General features: G+C 40.0%; 1 protein-coding gene and 1 long non-coding RNA gene across 3 annotated transcripts in view; both read right to left on the bottom strand.

Annotated features, from left to right (window-relative positions):
• Positions 1-8,179: 8,179 nt before the first annotated feature.
• On the bottom strand, positions 8,180-11,030 carry LOC145449892 (uncharacterized). Its single transcript, XR_013918378.1, has 4 exons — positions 9,620-11,030; positions 9,486-9,556; positions 9,001-9,174; positions 8,180-8,909 (listed from the first exon to the last, which is right to left on the bottom strand). It is a non-coding gene; the product is annotated as an uncharacterized LOC145449892 (long non-coding RNA).
• Positions 11,031-13,380: 2,350 nt separating this feature from the next.
• Positions 13,381-24,012, bottom strand: part of LOC145449891 (uncharacterized) — a 43,085-nt gene continuing 32,453 nt past the window's right edge. The window contains exons 2-3 of one of the 2 annotated variants that reach the window (XM_080328330.1): positions 18,954-19,091; positions 13,381-16,395 (exon numbers count right to left, since the gene is read on the bottom strand). In XM_080328330.1, the coding sequence (XP_080184456.1) occupies positions 15,543-16,395; positions 18,954-19,091 (991 nt within the window). In that variant the 3' untranslated portion in view covers positions 13,381-15,542. The remainder of the gene's footprint in view (positions 16,396-18,953; positions 19,092-24,012) is intronic. The other variant, XM_080328331.1, reaches the window with a different exon arrangement.

Here is a 24,012-nt window from a genome sequence, read left to right on the forward strand (position 1 = left end):
TCGCCAATAAACGAAAGAAAGATATGACACGGATTAGATGGAAATTGGTCAACTTCATTGAAATAGCCACGTTAAAAGGATGGTGAGATAATTTTCAAATAGATTACTTCACGCACTGAAATCAACGACCACGAAAAAGAAATGAACTTATAAGCAGGTAAAATACAGGTAAATATATTTCTCAAGTGATTCCTGAAGTTTTTAACTGATTGCAAAGTCGCCATTCCCAAAATCTCATCCACAGAGTACAGAGACATCAGTTGCATTCCTCAGCAGCTCAGTGTTCGAATATTTCTCTGCTAATTGTCATTGACTGATCCAGGGCGTTAAAATTGGTGCTGATTCCAATTGAGAATGGGCTATGCCAATGAATAGTATTCAAGAGTTGAAAAGGCATTTCTGGTATATGATGGGTAGGGTGTTTCTCTTGATATTTTGGCAACTGTTAGCCCAGTTTGATTCTCAGTAGAACGAACTGCATTTCCTCAGCACGTACAGGACAACAAGGCACCGTAAAATTCCATTATTTTGAAATTTGGGCCATTTCATGCTTATTCAAGAATGACAACCAGTTATTTTACGCAAGTTAAATTGTCACAGTGGTCTCTGTTAAATACTTCTAATCGGTATGACGGTGCATGAATGAGCATTTAGTTTCTTACTTATCACGTGAAGTCAAAGGGGCAAAGGGTATATCGACCCTCAAGTTTTATAATTTTAGAATAAGCAATGTGCAACCAAATTTCTTGGCCTATTTGCGATAACTAGGGCTGTGCAATGTGACTCTAGTACTCAAATCTGAATCGAGTATTAATTTCAATGATTTGAATCGAGTAGTAAAAGGTGATTTTTTCGAGTACTGAAAGTATACGCTTCTTGAAACTGGAAGTTAATTTACTAACGAGAATTATAGTTTTGATACTATTTTCCACTGAGGAAGCCTTGAAAACTTGATTGGCCGTGTCGCAGCATACCAGACATAGTACAATGCTACAAAGGTTGCTGGAATTAACACATTTTTCAAGTCATGATCATCCCACAACATTGTCAAGAAGTGCAATTAAATCAGCATGGTCGAAAAAATACCAAAAGTATATTTAATCATGTTTTTTGTGGTGGCATGAAAGGTACATATTCGAACTTCGCCATGGTACATTGTTGTGACGTCATAATGAGTGATACTCGATTACTCGACGCGAAGCCTATTACGTAATTCAGAATTGAATCACTCAGGTGCCTCGATTTTGCCCAGCCCTAGCGACAACAGTTAGGCCTATACACATCAATTTTGCTGGTAGGCTGTCATTAAAATTTTTTTTCATGAGCAGTACATTCACTGAAGTTTCGTTTGTAACATCAAAAAAGATATTAACGACTTGAAAAACATCCTGCGGCCTACTCTATTTGATCAGCAGCAACAAAGTTCATCCATGTATTTCAAGTGCCGAGTCGACCTTTGCTACTTGGTCAATAAATGGGTATAGTGTGTTAAAAAAAATTAGCTAAATTACAAATTTTCAGCTTGTTGAATTTGTCAGCTACCATAGATTTTGGACAATTATTATTAGAGAAGTTAACAATGGTCAGTTCTTGCGACCTCTCAACAATATGAAGCATATGGCTTATCCAGCAAGATGATTAACAACAGATTATTCATTCGCTGCGATTTGATAGCAAATCAAACCATATATTTTCAAGTGAAATATAGGTTGCCGGTGAACTCGGCACTTGGTGAATTCGGCCGCACAAACTCGGCACTTGGTGAACTCGGCCCTCGGGAAATTTTGTAATGAAGTATAATAACGGCTATTAATATGAATTATTAAACTAATATTAGTAATATCAAGTGATTCATCAATCTTGTAAGGAGATCAGGCGCTCAGGGCATCCGTAGATCACACAGTCACGGCGTGATTACATCACGGATTGCGTAACCGCGGGAAATAACGCTGCGCCTATATACCGACCACGCGCGGTCTGCTTGGAATCGATGGCGTGAGTGACGGGCGTGTGTCGTGTAAGTTTTGAGAAGATGGATCTTGGCGTTGTATGTGAGACCGGAGCTGTGGAATATCAAGCGGCGCTTCTTCGTTTATTGATCACGACAAGCCAGTGTTCCTCATCAACAAATGTTTCGCATGATCACGTCAAAATAAATGATTTTTTGCCATTGGAGAGACGATTTCACTCTGGGGTTAGGGTGTCTCGATAACAGGGTTTAAGGATTCCAAGATTACGAGATCTACCGCGAGGCGCGAGCCACGACACGTTCAAATTTCCTTTTTGGTACTGTTCATTCATAATAAATGCATTTCTAGTGCCAATTCCTCCAAGGGCCGAGTTCACCAAGTGAAGAGAGTCGCGTCGTTTCCCGCGGTTACGCAATCTGTGATCCACGCATGCCCTGACCCCCGTACTACATTGACAACCACTCAAAGTGCCAAGTTCACCGGCAAACATTCCAGTAACCAATCATGGTGACCGGTATATCGCTACAAGATCTACCACGGCCGAATTCACCAAGTGCCGAGTTCATCAAGTGTTGAGTTTGTGCGGCCGAATTCAACAAGTGTCGAGTTCACTGGTAATCAAAATATACTGCTTATAAATTAAGTTTTCTGGATAATAAATAATCATTGGACTAGAGCATTTTTACAGTTAGCTGTTCCGTCGATTGGGCTTCAAAATTCGATGCAAGCTTGCAACCCATGATATCGTACCGAATGATCAATGATAAAACGATGTAATCTATAGTTGTCAATGTGAATGAAGTCGTATTTTGCAAGTGTATTCAATAAACGATAGTTTACTGGAAAAGTCGAGTTAATCTGGCGATGTTAACTAATTATTGCTAGCTTCGGGTACTACTGCGACACAAACTCAAAGTTCTTAGCTGAATTTTCGTTGCATAAAACTCGAAACATAGTCCTCAACTATGCGACTCCTCCATGTTCATTACATGCCGCTCGGTGAACCGTGACATTACAATACGTCAACCGGAGATGAACGGATTTGGAATTTCTATGTTCAAATCTAATCCAAAGCTTCAAATCCTAATCCAAAACTTAATCCATAACTTTTGTATATTCAAGTCCGGGTCCAATCCTAATCCGATTGTAACTTGAAAATCAGAAAAACTACTAAGGGCAGAATTGGAAATGTCTCGTTCGCAACCAAAAATTCTCTTGATTTGAGATAACTTAGCATAGTGCTGCACCTATCATGTTCATTGGCACCGACTGTACCATAGTGTAGTGTACCATAAGTATATCAATAACTTATCTGAATAAAGTTGGTCGCCGTTCGCCACATGACATATCAATCTCCCCGAAAATCGGTAAATCCAATCCAAATCCTAATCCGTTCAGAAAAAATCTCTAATCCCACTCCTATCCAAATCCGACAAAATTGCACAAATCTGTTTTTTTCAAATCCTAATCCATGCTCATCTCTGACGTCGACTCGGCGAAATCATATATACTTCGTTTCCATGCTCGGCCGACGGTCGGCCGAAAGGCCATGACGCATGCGTTGTACATGTCGGCCGTGTTTCCATGACCAGGCGTAATCCGACCGTGACTTGGGGTCGATTCCTCAGATCGTGGTCAAATTATCATGTAATCACTGAATAAGTAATCAGCGATCAGACCATATCACATCATGCATTCCACGGATGCTGATTCACTGTCAATCTGTAAATCAATGATTAGTGACGCATTTGACGCCGGCACCTAGGAAACGGCGTTGGGCCGTTTGTTACGTCATTATGCAGTTGCTGAATTTTGCAATGTGAGCCTGTGCGCTGTGCGGTGCTTACTTCAGAATGTTATTAAGTACGGAAACGTCTCCGCTGTCCCGTAATTCCGAACACGAATTTGTAATTCTTTGACTCTGGTTGTTGGCTTGTAGAAACTGCATGCTTGCACTGTATTACACTCATAATACTTTCCTGGTTTCAGTTTAACGACTTTTGCGTAAAATCTGTTTTGCGCTAGCCTAGCCGATTGGAGGCAGGAATCCCTTCTAATTTTCCGAGGCTGCGATCGCCTTTGGTCTATCAGTCGCCTTATTTTTACAATAATTAATAGCCCTATATGCATGCGCAATTCCGTGTCGTTCGGCATCGTCCTATCTGTTCATTACATCGCATTGTACATTGTGTGTAACTTGTTCAGATGAAAGTTATAACCCAATGATTGTTGTTGTTGTTTTGTTACCAATACCCATGAGAGTGCAAATGTAAAATTCTCGGAACGTTTGCTACTGCCACAAAATATTTATGTCGAAGAGCGAGCACGCAAGGTATTAGACAGTCTCGAAACCGCCATGCAGGTTTCAGGATAGCAACTGATAGATGACAACAATATAATTCCCGTATACCTCCTGTTACAATGCCACCCAATACAGCCCGTAACAGTAGGCCTACCACTGAACGCCGCAAATTATGGTGTAATATCACTGATCACCAAGTTAATCCAACAACTTTCGTTGATTAACTTTTAACCAATGATTACCAGTGATCACGATCTGTGGAGCACAATCGTGATCAAATATAGGTGCTAATCAATGATCAGGCGTTAACCAACATCTGAGGAATCGACCCTTGGCCGAACTTGGCGAAGCGTTCACGATGACGTTTTTGGCCTAATTTCATAATAATCACAAGATTGCGATAAAATGACTCAGTAGGAATGAGCCGAGATGACTTGTAGCGGTCATTCAATCAAACAACACGCTTTGACCTTATACACGTAGGCCTAAATCAATCCAATATGTAAAATGGTCATGATGAACCAATTGCTTAAAACTAACAGAAGATAAAATAAGACGTTAAAAAGATGAAAAATGCTGGCATATCTTAGTATGTGGGAGATATAGATATGGGATATCGTGGTCCAATAATTTCGAGCGCAGAATAGTAACTTGTCCAGTAGTCTACCGGTACTACTGTTTCGTCGTCATGATTCAGACATGAACTTCCAGTGTCCTGTTGATGATTTGCTTACCAGGGGAATGTGAATAAGTTCACCTAGTTTGTGGTCAATAGGTATAGTTTGTATTGTATCCACCAGAACACAAATCCTCGAATTGTGGCAGCAGCTTATGTGATAAGATCGCGAAGATTTCGGTAGGGTAGCCTACGGGTAATTCGTAGCAGTACCGGTACTACTAAATTCCGTTGCAATCATAATTAAATTCCGGGTTTCTCAATGCGTCCAAGATCCGTCCGGAGTGCAGTCATGGTTAATTTGATACGAAAAGTGTATTGTAAGTAGCGAATACCAATTCGCTAATCCAAGACACAGCGCAAGCATGGCCGAAGGGCTAAGCCGACGGATTCACTGATGGTCGACGAGTCGGCCGACGTGGGTGTGCATGCGCAACAAAATTCTCTCGTTCGTCGGCCGAGTCTCTCGAAAATGGGCCCATCGGCCGTGCATGGAAACGTAGTAATAGTGTCCTATATGGCAGAGATGAGCGGATTTGAAATTTCTATGTCCTAATCCAATCCAAATCCGAACCTTCAAATCCAAATCCAAATCCTAATCCATAACTTTTACATATTCAAGTCCATGTCCAATCCTAATCCGATTCCAACAGGAAATTCAGAAAAAATACCAATTCATGCAATGGAGGGATTCGAAAATTTTATTTCACAACCAACGATTCACTTGATTCAAGATAACTTAGTGACCTTATTAACATTAATAACTGATCTGAATAAAGTTTGTTGCCATTCGCCACACGACATTTCAATCTCCCAGAAAATAGGTCAATCCAATCCAAATCCTGATCCGTTCTGAAAAAAATGTCTAATCCAAATCCAATCCAAATCCGAGAAAATTTCACAAATCCTGTTTTTTCAAAACCTAATCCTAATCCATGCTCATCTCTGCTATATGGTGTCGACCCAGGCAAATCTCACGCCTCAGTGAAATTGTATCACGTCACAATTTCTATTTGGCTACAGGCAATTTGACGGTAATTTTTGGCCGGCTTGCCGAGCATTTAATTTGGTAAAACGGATATCAATCGAAAGCTGACTCTGCACTGATTTTGAAAATATAAATTTTATTCCGCTGGTGGCCCTCGAATTTTTCATTGTTATGGAGATTGGCATTGGGACGCAACAATGCTGTCTGGCTCTTTTTCTCTTGATCCACTCTCTCGTTTCTCGTTTCAACTTTGTCGCGAGTTGCGGGCTCAGTCGCAGTAGAAAATAAGCACGCCTTCTCATTGCGACGGTGCTGTTGGAATCTTTTCTAATCGTTCAACTTCCTAATTCAACATTCTCGTGTACCAGATGCGTAATTTATCTTGGGTTACACGGTGAAGGCTGTGCGGGATTGACGCAGTGCGATGTATGGTATCCAAAAAGCCCAGAAAAAGAATGATTCAACTTCAAGTTCATAACTTAAAGTTGGAAGAACGAAATGAGGATATATTTGATAATTTGATTACTATATGTTCACAATACAAGATAAATAACAGAGAACATGACCGCTAGCCCGCCAATGCCACTGATATATGCTTGACATTACGAAAGTACCGGTGAGCCAAGACGAGTAGGCCTATACCGGTATATATATATTATAAAGATATCTGATTGATGGACTTTGTCGCTGAATGTTCCTGTCGTGGCAATCTGAACTTCACAAGATAAAAATACCAACCCGCAGAGAAAAATTATACGCCAGTGAAGAAACGCCAATATGAAATATGGTGCGTCTATATTAGTTTAGTTGCCTACATTTGGGTCATTCTATATTTTTTGATATAGCAGACAGGTCACGAAATAACATCATGTTACGGAGTCATACCAACCGACCCTACAGTTTCCAAGACACCTCACTCAGCTCTACCGGTAAATCTGACGAATTGCTGTTTCATTCCTGAGCTGGTATACGCCTGAAGATGCTTATTTATTATTGAGGGATCCTACCTTTTCAAACACACCTCATTTAACTCTACCTGTAAATCTGATTGAATTGTAAATTGATAGCGATATATATCCAGTCCCCGACCATATTGAGCGATCAATCATGAATTATCTAAATTTTTCGCGCTTCGCGCATGTAGACGAGAAAAGTAGGCCCAATAAACGCCCCCCAATGTAGATAGGTATCGGTAAAGAGCGCATAGCCTAAGGGGGGTCTGGGGGGCGAAGAGCCCCAGAAGTTCGGTTTGTCATCATATGGGGGGCCCAAGAACAACGTTTTTTTTTAGGGGGGGGGGCTGATGAAGTGATGTTACGGCCCTGATAGCAATTCATCCCTGTTTTTAACGCCCCCAATCGTCCAACATACCTTAGTACGGTGAAGCATCTTTACGAATGTCAGAAAATGAGCCAAAGGTGCTAGTCGCAACATTGATGCTACAATTCAAGTGCAATCTCATTCTTATGTGCATTCTAAATGCGAACACATTCACATCGCGATGACGTAACATCACGAGTTAGTGAAAAAGTGATATTGTTGCGAGTAAATATTGTTATTGGGTTCGCCCTTTAAAGGTCAACTACATCTTCATGACAACTTTGCGGAATCATGTTCAGATTTTTTTTTCATAACGAAATTACCGACTTTCCGTGTTTCAACTCAATCGGAAAGTGCCGTAATATTGATTGAAAGTTCCAATATTGGCATGTTTACAGAAAAAGCAGAATGTGCATTGTGACGTCAAGTGAGTGACACATATTATCAACACCGGTCACAGCGGCTGTTTGTGTTCTCGCAGTTTTTATTCTAGTCAGTTATGGCCGGGGTTTCCATTGTAACGGATTTGCCAAGTGATATTGAGACTGAGTCCGAGTACTCGTATGTACTCGAATGTAAGTATCATTTTTGCACGTACTTACAAAATTACAGTTTAAATACCGGATTGGTTCAGGTGTTGATGCGCTCGATCCCACGTCAGTGGAACCCCTTGCAGCTTCATATGATGGGTCATGATTAGCCTAGCTTGCTCAGCGCAAGCCGCTCGTCGAGACTACATGAAATACAGTTGTATATATAGTCTGTAGTGTAATAGCTCGTTTCAGTCATGTATCTTGATATCTGATATCTTGATAAGTTTGTGTTGTAAGGAGGTTCCGAGAGTTACTGACAGAATTAAAGTGTATCACAGAACTGCCAGGATTCAATTCAGTGTGTCTGGACGTTGACGTGTTGGAGACGTCCTACTATGGATATCAACAGGAATATGGCTGCAGAATAATAACATCGATTTCGATGCATGAATGGGATGAGTCTCTGATTCGGTTGCCAAATACTTTTCTCGCACTAATACACTTGTTTTCACTTTTCAGCAAGTTGAAACATACTGCCTACAGAAATTGTGTTCGCTGGGTATGGCGATTCTGTGGCAAAAACCAGCGGAAAATCCTGCCTGCATGCGTTGTTACTGCTGTCCGAACAAAATTTACGTGAAATTCTTACAAAGGATTCCAGTTCAGTAACGCCACATTGTGAATGTACAGTTGTATTCCAAATAATAAACGCATATAACTAATCGACCAAAATAACTACTGTGTCAGGCAGAAAAGCATATCGGGTTTTATGTCGGGCAATAGCTTCCTCTCTGCTAATTTTGATTATGCTGCTAGTCAGAGGAGGTGGAACGTTCTCAGCACAATCGCTCAACTCAACAGTTTCTGGTCCAATTCTGACGAGTGCTTGAACTTCTTTGACAAGCTCATTGCAGTAATCCAGAACAGGCATAACAATATGATGCAATCTTATAATGCATTCAGATCAACGGCAGTTACCAAATGTTGAATTTTCAAGTATCTTGTGGGCCATACATTCCTCATTTTTGTACTTCGGGTATTTGACCGCGGTGCTCCTTCTTTCGACATTTTCTAAGTTTTCGAGCAATTTTCATTGAAATGCAGGATTGCCAACTGCATCCTACAAAAAATGCATAACTGATGAGGCTAGTAATTATGCCAAAATCTGATATAGGTTGTTTTGAATAGCCAAGACACTGTAAGGTACCTACCTGGCCTTTTGACTGAAATATGGTTGTAGTGATATAACTTTGGGCAGAAATGATTGAGGAGGGCATTGAATGATTCACTTCCAGCAGTGTTTTCTTTCGGCGATAGATGGCGTATGTCATTTTCCATTCGCGTGGAGTAGAGAACATCGCAAATCCTTTCATATGACAATGAATCTGAAAAATGGATTGTCATAATGGTAAACAACAGAATCAAAGATGCTATTCATTGTAACTTAAATTTAGGCCTATATGTATCAATTTGTATCATGTATATATGCTGAATGGAGCAGTTTGTTTCTTTTTGATGCAGTCAAGTAGGCTATTTCATCTTTAAAGGGTGTAACGGCATCTACACTACCCGTAAATCAAAATCTGGAGTATGAGCAGTTTGTGCAGTCTTGCTTGATTCTCAGTGTGCTACCTAAACCAGACTCTTGCACGTCCGACTCTGATTGACACATTGGACAATGTTGAAAAATGCTCACCAGCTTATTTCTGTCCACAATCACAAAGTGGGTCTTTGCTATTCTCCAGACATTCCTCTGAATCTGAATGCCTGCAAATCAATATCTTGGTGGAAGACTTGGTACAAATATGATTACACTGTTCAAGTACTCACTCTGACTCGCCATCTAACTCTGTTGGGTGGAAGCTATCATCACTTGAGAGGGATTGGATATCACTTTCACAGTCTTCATAATCCTCCCAGCAATAGGGTTTGGACAGCGATGAAAAGACACTTTGGGTACCGAATATCGCGTATTTGAGCAACCATACGCGACACAAGATGTACCTCCATGCCTCATCTTCTTCATACCTTCCATATTCACAATCAAATCCGCTATCAAAATCAATCCCAACACGAATAACTATCTGTTTACCAGAGATGAGCGGATTTGAAATTTCTATGTCCTAATCCAATCCAAATCCGAACCTTCAAATCCAAATCCAAATCCTAATCCATAACGTTTTCATATTCAAGTCCATGTCCAATCCTAATCCGATTCCAACTGAAAATTCAGAAAAAATACTAATTTATGCAATGGAGGAATTCCAAAATTTTCTTTCACAACCAACGATTCATTTGATTCAAGATAACTTAGTAACCATAAGTACATTAATAACTGATCTGAATAAAGTTTGTCGCCATTCGCCACACGACATTTCAATCTCCCAGAAAATAGGTAAATCCAATCCAAATCCTAATCCGTTCCAAAAAAAATGTCTAATCCAAATCCAATCCAAATCCGACAAAATTTCACAAATCCTGTTTTTTCAAAACCAAATCCTAATCCATGCTCATCTCTGCTGTTTACCAGAGATGAGCGGATTTGGAATTTCTATGTCCTAATCCAATCCAAATCCGAAACTTCAAATCCAAATCCAAAACCTAATCCATAACTTTTTCATTTTATAGTCCATGTCCAATCCTAATCCGATTCCAACTTGAAATTCAGAAAAAATGCTAATTTATGCAAGCGAGGGATTGGAAAATTTACTTTCACAACCAACGATTCTCTTGATTTAAGATAACTTAGCATAGGGCTGCACATCTCATGTTCATTTGCACCGAGTAAACCATAGTGTAGTGTACTATAAGTACATCAATAACTGATCGGAATAAAGTTTGTCGCCATTCGCCCCACGACATATTAATCTCCCAGAAAATCGGTAAATCCAATCCGAATCCTAATCCGTTCAGAAAAAAATGTCTAATCCTAATCCAATCCAAATCCGACAAAATTTCACAAATCCTGTTTTTTCAAAACCTAATCCTAATCCATGCTCATCTCTGCTGTTTACCACACTGAGCTATACCAGGACTTTTGTCGTGTCACTCACATGACGTCATTTCATAGCTGAATGATTTCATATCCGTTTTTCAGCTTTTCGATTTATAATTTAAATTACTTGAAAACTATCATGTAAGTTCAATTTTTATTATTTTTTTCATATTCCTAACCACATAACGTACGAAATAAGGCAAAGTCATTTTTAAGATGCAGTTGACCTTTAAGCTTCGAAGGAAATCAATGCACGATAACTCCGGAGAAAGCAACGAACACCTCGAGAACAACGGAATCCGATATCTGTGATTTTTCTACTGCAGTGATTTTAGGACGACTTGCTGAATCAATAATACGAAACACTGTAAAATAATGAAGCTCTGTACCTCCAAGAAGCTCTTCGAATACTAATAGTTTTTTCATTTTCTTTTCGTGTAATAAAGTCCGTCCGGCTCGTGCGAATGAAAGTTTTAAAAAATGTGCGAACGGAGCTCAAAATGGTTGAAAAGCACTGGACTAACTGCTCCAAGTCGTTTCGGCACCAGAGTTGGTTCAATTGTAATTTGTAATTGTAATTGTAATTTGATAAAAATTTTGCTCAATTACAATTTTAATTACATTGTCAAGGAAACCTGACAGTCACAACATAAAATAATCAATCATTTATTCGTCACACCAGTGAAAATCCAGTACGGACCAGGATGACGACGACGGGCCGCAAGGCCTTAGTATACACAGTCACCACCTGTAATAATAAGCCTATTTACATCGGTGTTATATGCGTGCCGCGTTATAACTTGATAATTCAGCCATGCAAAACTGTATCCCATACTTCAGTAGCAACGAAAAACTTTTTGATAACAATATAAGCTAAACCAGTGGTTCTCAAACTGGGGAGCGTGCCCCCCTTGAGCGGCGTGAAAGCATCTGAAGGGGGCGTGAAGCTCCGGTAAACTGAAATCTTTTCCGCGCTTGGCGCGATTCACCTCCATTTCATAGTTATTGACCTGTGTATAGTCCGAATTTCATATTGGATAATTCTCTCATCAACAGTCATAACGTTCCATACCATCAAACTATCTGTAAGGATTGCGAACATTCTGGTTTCCATGTGTGATATGACGATAAAGGGGCACGAAATATTTCACTGTCATAAATGGGCCGGGGCGTGTCTAAAAAAGTTAGAGAACCAGTGGACTAAACTAAATCTTAATATTTCAAAACTGGATGAACAGCAAATAAACTGTTCTGAAACCTGTGCTGAACCATTTCCTACACCACGGTCAGAATATATTTCAAATCTTTGACCAGTACCGACGCTTGCTGCAACAATTGCAAAAAGAAATCCAAGTTTCCAACCAAGGCTTCATCAAACTTGATCACGCATTTGTAGAGATGTTATCCCAATCTTACCTCCAATTTTGGCCAAATTTACTAGGGCCAGAAATTTTTGCACCCTAATGTTCATCAAATGCAATCTAACAGTTTCCGAGCAAGTGAAAATGTAAATGCGAATAAAAATGTTGTAATTCGTAGTTACTAGGAGGTTCTTTCCTTTTGCATTTATTTTAATTTTACACACCTTATCGGTATCATCCTCAATCCTACTCAGCTCGGAGCAGCCTATTCGTTTGATTAAATTTCATTGACTGTCATGTAGCCTATTCGCTGTTAGTCGCTCAAACTTTTGGTTGTTAACAGTCACTTGAAACAATTTTCTGTGTTTGTAGTTTTCAGTACTCATGATGATGAATAGTTGGAATACGTTCGAGTTTTTTTTTTTACTTAAAGGGTATTCTACGTATCATGAATGAAAAATGAATAGCTTGCGATTGTTGCTAATTACGTCGCTACGGTTGTCAAATAGCACCTCTACCGCATCAATTACATGTTCAACAGTAATCGTAATCGTAATTGTAATTGTAACTGTAATATATTACATGTTTAACAGTAATTGTAATTGTAATTTTTTTTTTTTAGCATTGAGTAATTGTTATTGCAATGTAATTTAAACATGCAAGGGAGTAACTGTAATTGCAATTGTAATTGAACTGAATTATTGTAATTGATCCAACTCTGTTTGGCACCCCCTTATCTTTTCATTTTTTTCGCAATCATGTGGTGTATTGATTTGATAAAAATTTAAATAAAATGATGATGGTGTGCAGTCGTGTCACAATGATGTATCCAGCTTGTGTTTCGGCGTCTCCCGGTGAATCTTGACAAATTTAATGTGCAAAGTAGATGGAGGTGCCATAACTCAGTGCCTCTGAAACTGCGAACCCCAAAGTCAAAGGATTTAAAATAGGCCAGGCATAAAATGAACCGTAGAGGTTGTGGCTGTGGCCCCGCGGTCTCCTGAAACATTCCAAGTGACACCCAACGTCTACCTCGTAATCCCGGTTGAGTATCGCTGCGTTAAATTATGAGCGTTTGTGTTTGGAAAAGCGTTCTGCGTTACTGAACATCTCTGCATTCAAAGCACCGCATTGTTATTCGGTATTATGCCGGAATTGTTCGTATAACAGTTTTTCCTGAACAAATTATTTGAACTTGCTTATTACGGCTGTCGGTGCCAAGAGAGAGACAGACAGATAGACAAATGTGCTCTTATGGTACGATATGATATATACTATTGCTAAATGAACGAATAAACAGATATGCATAAAATATTTCAAGGACAGTGCAACCGCATAAAACCTATATATCATTTTACAATAAAAAATGCCCTATGCGTCTGTTTAGAAAATAGAAAACAAGAATTGGTATTTCCTTGTGTTATTTTACTTTCCATGGAGTGTTAAGATTGACTAGAATTACAATTCCGCTCCGGGCCATAAAAAGAATTTTTGCCAATAGCTAATGTTTTATAATATGCCGTGTGACGACTTGGGGTGTATTTAAAACAAATGGTTGTTCAAAACAAGTTGTTTAAAACATGTTTTGGACAGTGTTTTAATTAAAAGCCTACTAAATTGTGTTTTTTGTAAGCTGTATAATAAATATGCCATACTTGTGTGAATACTTTGCAAAAACATATTGTACGAGCCTACGGACGACGATTGCCAGACGATATAGCACACTTATACGATATGGGATGGTTGGAACCCTTGAAATAGTCGGTTCAACAGCTATAACAGGTAGATATAGATCATTGTTACGGAAGGAATGTTCTGAGGATGATGATCGCCGACCGTAAAAATGCTACAGGACGATGTAGTCCTGGTTAAATATATTTTTGTCCGTATATGACAGGAGTTAGAAGCCTATTTCGCCAAAGGAGCTATATTTACCCTATATTTTCAATTGTGAATATAAATCCACTATGACGTCACAATCGAATAGGCGCCTCGGCTTGAAAAAAAAACATGTTTTAAACAAGGACCTTGTTTTAAACATGTTTGTTTTTAATTGATTTTTGTTTAAACCAGGGGTTCTCAACCTGGGGGGCGTGAAACATCTGAAGGGGGGCGCGAAGAAGCGGCCACCTGAAAAAATTTTTCGCGCATTGCGCGATTTACCTATAATGTACGCGTGTTTCTCTCTATACAGACCCAATTTCATATTTTTTATTCTGTCATCAACATTTATAACCGACCATACCACCAAACAATCTGTTGGGGTTGCTAGCATCCCAGTTTGATTTTGTGATATGACGATAAGGGGGGAGCGAAATTTTTGACTATCAAAAAGGGGGGGGGTGTCTAAAAAAGGGTTGAGAACCACTGGTTTAAACACAACCCTAATATCGATTGTTGTGAGTTTTATCAGCCGTGTCATGTCAAATGAAAATCTGAGTAAACCAGCACCGAGTTGATAATATTCAGGTTAAAAAAGATAGTAATACGCATTCATCATTCTAGCACATTCCCAATACATACTACTTACTTCCGATATTTGAGCATAAATTTATGTAATCAAAGACGAAGGGCGAATTGAATTCACCCAGGTGTTTTCCTGTCAACCATCCAACCAATCCGATGTTGGATGGTTTGTAATCGATATGGTGACTTATCTCATGGGTAGGCCTATACCTTGTATTTTTCTTTTCATTAGACAGGACAAAAAATGTAAATGTGTTGGTGTTTGGGAATACTTCCGAGGTTTTCCTCATGGAGGAGACATCGCCGAACATCTTATCTGTTACATGGAGATATGTTCACATGTTCATAGTGAGCGTCCATGTCGCTGTCTGGTGTGGAACACGAGACAAGGTATCTATACCCAAGGAAAGCGTTTATATGGCCCCGTTAATCAATGGCGAAATTTGTGGCTGGCTCCAAATTTTTGGCATTGGCTTGTAAGATACGATTTCAGTATACATTTTGTCACCCCCAGTGGTGGTTAGTAACGAAATACATCTACTTTTTCGGAGTACTCAATTTTGTTCTGCCTTCTTGCGCTATTTACTGAAGGGGTTGTGTGTTTGACAACATCTACATATAGTTTTCCGGCAAAACTGGACATTTTTAGAATATAAAGTAGTTTTAGAGTCCGTTTGTATCAACTGACTTAAATGGTCTTACCAACTGTAGCTGAATTTATATTCGAAAATGACACATATTTGTAGTGTCCTTAACTAAATTAGTCGATAAGATCAAACCTATAGAATTTCAAAAGAGTCTCGTCCAATGGACGGCTAAAAGTTTGCGACAAGTTCTCGACTAAAAGTACTTGACACTAGTTATAGCTTTTGAGTACTTTAAAATCATTATCGTCAATCACGTACCCCTTTGCTTGGCCCAAAGCATCTAGTTAATGCGCCAGAGACGCAATATGATTGAGAAGTATGAAATTCTTCATTTTATTCACTGCTATTCCGTAATGTGTACCATCAAAGCTATGGGCTAGCATCGTCAGTGTGCGGAAATCCAAAACGCGCAAGTGATGTTTGTCAGCATAGGCTTTTATTTCTGATGAGTATTGATCGCATTTTTTTTCGTTCTGAAGTGTGAAATAACGGGTGGGTTTTAGTAGTCCTATAGACGGAAGCGAGCACAGCATGATTTGAGGCCACCGACCTGGTAATTTCAGTGAATCGATGCGACTTTGCAGTTGACCGTAATATTCCGTTATCGCGTCTATTGCGGGACCCAGATATTGTTCGATCACTATTCTCGAATTACATTGCATATGCAAGCCAACTCCAACGATTATCAATGACCCGGGCACATTGATTTTGCTTTGGACTAATTCCAGAAACTTATTTCCAAATTTTACGTTGTAATAAAGCTGTAATGTAGCCTTAAACTTCAAAAATCCTCGCCCGCCGCACAGTTTCCTGGGATCCAGTGTCTTTGAGACAGCAGTTAAGGTTTCCCGGCAGTCCCTCCAGAAATACTGTTGTGTTTTAGTGCATAGTTCCTTGACGCCTGCCGGTTGCGAACGGCTCACGGCACCGTGATCAAAATCGTTTGTGATCATCATCGCGAAAGTTCTGAACATGTTTCTCATGAGTGAGTCGCCCACGAAATGGATGTCGGAGAATGCAGAGCGCTCTATGACTTCACAAATTTCCGCCGCACTATATTCCCTCCATTCGCATCGATTGTCATTCGCGATCCAATCACTAATTTCAGAGTGCTTGTATTTGCGTAGATCTACGCATCTAAACAAGATATGATTAGAACTATTACGTTACTCGGTATTGATTATACTGATTTGTAGCATAGGCGAGGCCAAAGTGAAATTCAGAAGGGGGATAAAATTTGCTAAGGGTGAAAAAATCTTTTCACAATGCCTGATGTCACGGATATTGTGTGACGTGGTTAAAACATGTGATTTCACAATGGCTGTTTCGCACATTTTGGATGGAGCGAAGGCTATTACTATGACCGTCAGACCATGTTTACGTTGAATAGTGGCCAGAGTCAGTCAGGTGATTAGCATTACATGTTTCCGTCCTTGGTGGGCAATTAATTGTGACGTTTATTCGCAATAATCAAATTACCTTGAGCAAGGCATATAGTATGGTATGGTATGGATCGGAAAATTTACATATTCCATACCCGCCTCACTGGTTCCGGTCACTTGAAATTTTCTATACCATAGCGACATTCTTCCATTCCGCATTTAATACATTTCCCATACCTTATCAGTTGTGCAATATCTCAGGTAGCCTACTATATTCTATTCGTTCATGCGTGGAAATTCTCCAGAGTTACCAGTTATATTAGCTCGGATGAAATTATCCGTTTAAAAAGCCCGACTCCATCAATTCCATTCTCGATCTATTTGTGTGATATATAAAAGTGACGTAGATAGCCTACTCAACGAAGGCAGAACGTGAAGTATATATCGCAGTGGTTCTTAACCTTGTCTCCAGCGCCCACAGGGGTCGATTTGGATTTTGAAGGGAGCGGAAACGCTCAGGGGGCGATATGGGGGGCGCTGAGCTCAGGGGGCGGTATGGGGGGGGAGCGCTGAAGATAAATGGCCTCGCAGTAGATGGTGTAGTAAGGACATATGATTATACAATAGAACAATAGTTCTATATATCCTTGAGCTCTCATTGCAAACCGACATTCGACAAAATATGCCAAATCCCGACGTATTTCGTTTTTCCCCCGGCGCAATATACATGTTTCCATGAATGCAGTGGTTTATTTTACTTCATGTGCACTGAATTGCGCGTGATTTTGGATTGCCAATTCCCCATTATAACACTTCCGTCAAACTAGCTCAGGTTATTTTCCACTAAATGTTTCGAATTACGTATTGTCCAAATCGACAAGGCACTGTACAACTTTTGAGAGTGATGCCCTTTGTACATAAGGGTTGTTCAAATATAACTTATTTCCGGATTCCGGGGATTCACTGTTAAATTGCCAGGTTGCCTAAAAAAACGCTGCAAAACAAATTTGGCTCAATTCCAACTAATAGAAGCGGCCGCAGATTCGGTTGAAATCGTATCGTTAGTTAGTCGAGCGATCCTAGGGCGCAATTCAAGCGTGAAATATTTCTAATATTGAAGTCTCAACCCGAAACCGGACTTTGACCACTTACCCATTGTTGTTTTACTACAGTCCTTAAAATAGGGGGCGTCAGACCCAGGCAATTTTGGTTCCGTACTATTACCGAGAATGCTATCACCGAGATGGACATTACCGAGAATGTTGTTACCGAGAATGGACATTACCGAGAATGGCCAATGCCAAGAATCCAGCTTAATGTAACGGAGACTGTCGAGAAATATATACCTGACAATCGAGACCGAATGTGACAACGCCGTGATGCACACACAGGACCTGTTCATATGCATAACATGCCTGCGTTGCATATATTGCATTCTCGGTAATGTCCGTTCTCGGTGGTGTCCATTCTCGGTAATGTCAATTTCCTCGCGCCTGGCGCGATTCACGGTGACGTGATTTTTTATATATATAGTACTGTCCGTACTCCGTACAGTAGGCCTATATGAGACTCGACATACAAATGCGATCCGGAGAGAAATGATGCGCCCCATAAAGAAATACGAATTTGGAATCGCATGCGTCTCACGAATTGCGGTTTTTTTGGTACGTTTGGTCGATTCCGCAATATCTATTTTCATGACAATACTGATAGTGAATAATATCAATCGGAAGATGCCTCATCATTAATTTAGTGCCGAAAATTTTGAAATACCTCCACTTCATCAGCTCTACCGATAAATCTGATTAGCTTGGCTGACAAAGAATAAATTTGTTATAGTCATATATGTATGGGCTACCTACGACTGATATCGACGAAATTCCTCCATAAAGCTGAACGAATTTTCGCTCTCTGCGCGACTAGACATCGAATCCCAATAATTTTTCAAGTTATTAGTGGGCCTATACCAGGGATTCCGGTGCATATAGTAAGGCTGCGAGGGTGTTTTGCTTCTACAATTACAATTTTTATGTGTAAGGTATTTCACAAGAAAGCAGAGGTATCACAGAACTTCACAAGTACTGTCACAGATGTGAAGTCTCGCATTAGTCATTTTAACCGAGATATTTGGCGTCCAGGTGGGCTTGTCCGCTGAAATGCGACCGTATGCTATATGCAACCGTGAATAGCAAAAAGGCTGAACATGAACACCTCTGCTCTAGCGAATAGTCGAAACCAGATTTGTCCTATCTACAAGCAGAACGACACTGAAGGGTGTAATGTAACACTACAACTTCTTGGCTATATACCTACCCAGGGCAATTGCAAGATGTGTCAGAAGGTTCCAAGCATTTTCCATTGAAGTTATTTGAGCAGCACGGTTGCGATCCTCGAGGATTACACCAGCTTCCCACTTTAGGCGACGTCGTATTTTCAGGTTGAGTCGCGTGACTGCATCACAGAATGTATGGATCAATACATTATTATTACGATTATACGTTTAACTATGCAGTAGACCAGTGCTCTTCAACCTTTTTCGTTAAGGTACACCCTTTTAACGTTGACTCGAAAATTGTACACCTTGATCACATAACATACTGATTCCGTACAATAAGCGTAATCCAGGGGTGTTTAACCTTTTTGCTATTCACAGGCCTTATTTCGATTATATATCGCTTACGGGCTGCATTCCGCGGAGAGTCGTCTCGGTCCATCTGGACGTCATATACCCATGTCAAATTGGCTACTGGGAACTTCGCATAGCCTTGTGGTGTTTCGTGCCATCACTGATTTTTTGAGATATAGCCTACCTTGCGTAAAAAAGTTTTTGATTGTAGAAGCAGAACACTCCCGTAGGGTTACTATATATGCACCAAAATCGCAAGCTATCTGGATTCCCTGTCTATAGACTATAGTCGCTCAGTGCGCGAAAAAATTTTCCACGTGGATAATTAATTTTGTCGATAATATTGGTTGTTTCAAATACATGTACTACTCTCAATTATTTATTCATTGTCAACCTGCATCGCAACAAGCGTGAGGAAAGTTTCAAGCTTAATTAAAATCCCACAAAGATGTGGAAACCAGCTCGTTAATTCAAATTGCATATTGACGGCCGCCAACACACTCTATAATTTAATTGGAGGGCCGCATAATTATTGTTTTACGGTCGCACGTTGTCCACCTCTATCCTGTTGAAATAAGGATGATAAAGGCTTCAACGTATTGGAACGGATCAGGGCTCGACTTTACCGGGCCACCGTCTAACACAGTGATTCTCAAACTCCACCACCCTTGAGACTACCTGGCTAAGCCCGTGCAATTATGTACACTGCGTTATTTATTAGCATCTCGAAGGAAGTACCAATTCAAAATGTCTGAGCTCTCGAGAATTTCTTCGAGAATCATTATATACAAATATGGTAAGCTGAACACAGTCAACCTCACCTTGTTCTACTCCAAAAGGATTCAATAAGTCAAAAACCAGCTGTAAAATTATGAGAAACATTTGCTTATGACATTATAAAAGGAACGCCATATACAAGCTGCGCACAGCTGATATGAACATTGTACGATGTTGCACTCTCGGTTCACATGTTCTGAAGCTTAAACTTTTATTTATTTTAGGGTTGCCATACATCCGGAATTTCACTGTTAAAACTTAGTCCGGAAGGAGTTTCTAAAATTTGCCTAAACGTCCGGAATTTTGAAGTAAGCTCATAATTTTTTCCTAAATCAACATAAACAATATTATTTTTGGGCAGATTCACGCTACATGAAATTTTTCTTCGCGCTTGGCGCGATTTAGTATCACATATGTTGGTTTCAATATGGGGACTACCACCCTCACAAAAACAGCGATCAAAAATAAATAAAAATAACATTCATTTACAGAAATAAGTCTAATTGTAATCGTAATTGCAAGATAACGGTGTATTCGTTGAGTCGGTTTAGGCCGTTTGGATGCTTTATTCAAAGATAGTGGTTTTAGTAGTTTGCATTTATTCTGGGGTTCGCAAAGATGTTGAACGTAATCAGCTTCCAAAATAGGCCGTGGGTAAGTCTGGGCAAATGTGTCGACCTATAATCAGTAATCAGCGTATCAAATTTTGAGCATTTTCAAATTGGAAATGGAGTAGCGACCATAAAAAGTTGGAAACCACCGGATGTGCGGTGTTTATATAGCTCAGTGGTGCAGCGCGCACAGGCATTTGACTGATAAATAATAATCTTATCGGTGTGACATGAACATGACTTAACGATAGGGTTACCATATTTCTGTTTCCCAAATTCCGGACACTCTTTAGTGCCCACTAGCGGATTTCAAAACGAGTTATGACGTCACACTAGCAAAGCTTTGCTCATAGACCTGAGGTGGTCTATAAGCATCTGGTCGTTAAATTATTTGAATGAAATCTGTCAATGATATTGGTTGTTCCATATATTGCTATATAGATACTACTTACGCCCACATGATCAGAGTTAGCGGTAGTGCTGGTGGAGGATGATGAGTTCGAAAATACAGGGAGCGTAATTGCACATCGTTAAGTCATGTTCATGTCCTACCGATAAGATTGTTTATCAGCCTTATACCGGTGCGCACCACGGAGCTATATAAACACCCCACATCCAGTGGTTTCCAACCTTTTATGGTCGCGACTCCATCTCCAATTTGAAAATGTTCCGTGGCCCGGATCAAAATTTGACGAGCTGATTACTAAAAGAAGTCAGCGTCTTTGCCCAGACTTACTCACGGGCTATTTTAGAAGCTGATTACGTTCAACATATTCGCAAACACCAGAATAAAGGCTAACGACCCCCCCTCGTTTGGAGCCACTATCTTTGAATAAAGCATTTAACGGCCTTAACGATCTCTAAGAATATACCGTTCTCCTATAATTGCGATTACAATTAGACTTATTCCAGTAAATGAAGGTTGTTTTTATTTATATTTTATTGCAGTTTTTTCGATGGTGGTAGTCTCCATATAAAAATCAATAAATGTGACAGTAAATCGCGCGCAGCGCGAAGAAAAATATCATGCACATGCAATTTTGTCAGTTCAGCAGTACCTTACGGCCTTAAAAAGCGGGACGTTTGGCTGACTGGTCAGGACGCCGGGACAAGACGTTAAAAAGCAGGACTATCCCGCCTAAAACGGGACGTATGGTAAGCCTACTTAACGATGTACGATTATGCTCCTTGCATTTTCGAAGTCATAATCCTCCACCAGCTCCACCGCCAACTCTGATCATGTGGACGGAGAGAGTATCAATTAATTTATATAGCAATATCGTGAAGAACCATGCAATATTATTGACATGATTCATTCAAATCATTTAACGACCAGATGCGCATAGTATAAGACCCCAGAAGTTGCATCGCTTATCCTACGGTGGGCCGAAGATTAGTGTTTATTTTGGCGGTAAGGGGCTGAAAAAATGTGGCTTCGGCCCTGGTTACAGCCTGCAACAGACAACCACCTAATCCTGAACCGGATCGTGACCACCTCTAGCCGATAGAGAAAGCTTTGCTAGTGTGACGTCATACTGATCGACAATGTGCTCATACCTCATTTTGAAATCCGCTAGTGGGCGCTAAAAAGCGTCCGGAATTTGTGTTACAAAAATATGGTAACCCTAATTTATTGTTATAGCTAGCCTAGGGTTGCCATACGTCCGGAATTTCCCGGACATTTCCGGAATTTCACTGTTCAAATTGCGTCCGGGAGGAAATTCTAAAATATGCCGAAATGTCCGGAATTTTGAAGACTTGAAATAGGATTAAATATTTTCAAATCAACATAAACGATATTATTATTCATGCAGATTTATGCCACTTGGAGTTTTTCTTCGCGCTGCGCGCGATTTAGTGTCACATTCGTAGATTTTAATGGGTGCACCACCACCCTCGCAAAAAATGCAATCATAGAATAAGAATAACCATTATTTACGGAAAAAAGTCTAATTGTAATCGCAATAATAAGGGAACGGTATATTCCTAGAGTCGGAAGGCCATTTAGATGCTTTAATCAAAGATAGTCGCTCTGAACCTAGGGTTCGTTTTAGGGATGGTGTGAACGTGAGGTTCACGTTCGCGTTCTGTGTGTGAACCTCGGAAATTTAGAGGTTCGCGTTCACAACAGAACCTTGGTAGGTTCTGCACTGTGAACCTTTTTCATATATTACAATTTTCACTTCATTATAACATCTTTGGTTCATATTAATTGCATTTCAACTGCGGGCCACTCTATGCATGGCGCTGGCAGCATTAAAAATTAACACTATAAACGAGCATGCACCTTGACAATCTCAAAAGTTTTAGTTGCTTTGTAACAAATGTTTGCTCGAAATATTCAGCTTTCCGTTTGTGAATATTTAGTGTCTCTCTGCTGTGAGTTTGACCTGCGATCACACAACAGAGAGAGAGAGAGAGAGAGAGAGTCTTTATTTTCATCGAACCAAAATACATAACAAACGGCAGTGATGGTGGTACAGAAAATATGCGTGCACAGTATTCGGTATTAGATAGGAATGATCGATAAGACCGTGAAGGTCATCTAGTCTGATCACACCAGCATCAAACAGGTACACTTGACTCTGAACAGTCTGGCTGTAAAGAAATGTTTAGTTAAGGAAAATAGGAAAAAAATTAAACAATGGTGGCAAATGATCAATGAAGCAATGTCTGGGCGAGGTAGGGCAACAGTGTTAGTGTAACGACAAGAGGTGATCAAGTAGGGCTTTTTTGAATCTATTATAGGGCAATTCACGGATATGTGTATCACGAGCGAAATACGTAGTCAGCGAATGATGCTTATATTCAACCAATCAATGAGATTGATATCGTTTTCTGATGCAAAAAAGCTAGCAGGGGTACGGGGCAATCTTGACTCCATATCTTTACTGCATCACGAGAACCAAATCCCTGTGATTGAGGTGTTGTCTACTGCTGTAAAACTTGTTAATGGGGTAATATCGGTAGCAAGTATAGAAACCAGTTTTACACTCAGCTCAATATCAATGTGGCGATAGGCTACTCAGACGCCGAATACATTGTCCGGTCTGGCCTAGACCGTTAAGGCGTAAGCTTATATTCCCTGGTAAGTCCTCGTCGAAATTGTTGGCAAAGCGACGGAAGATATTGATTTTATAGGAGTATTATATCCTTTGATTGCCTCAGTTGAAACATTTAGTGACGTTTAAAACGCCAACATGTACTTCTGCATTGTGACATGATGTGGCCCGAGTCGTCGCTAGGTATCGTGTACGCTAATATAGGCTATCACTTTATTGAAAGATAGGGTTGGAATTAGCAATATGACGTCACGTGACGTCATGAGGTTAGTAGTGTTATCATCTGGGTTATAGAC

This window comes from Botryllus schlosseri, chromosome 11 (genome assembly GCF_051294905.1).
Source record: "Botryllus schlosseri isolate E-star chromosome 11, Bs_hap1, whole genome shotgun sequence".
Classification (NCBI taxonomy): Eukaryota; Metazoa; Chordata; class Ascidiacea; order Stolidobranchia; family Styelidae; genus Botryllus; species Botryllus schlosseri.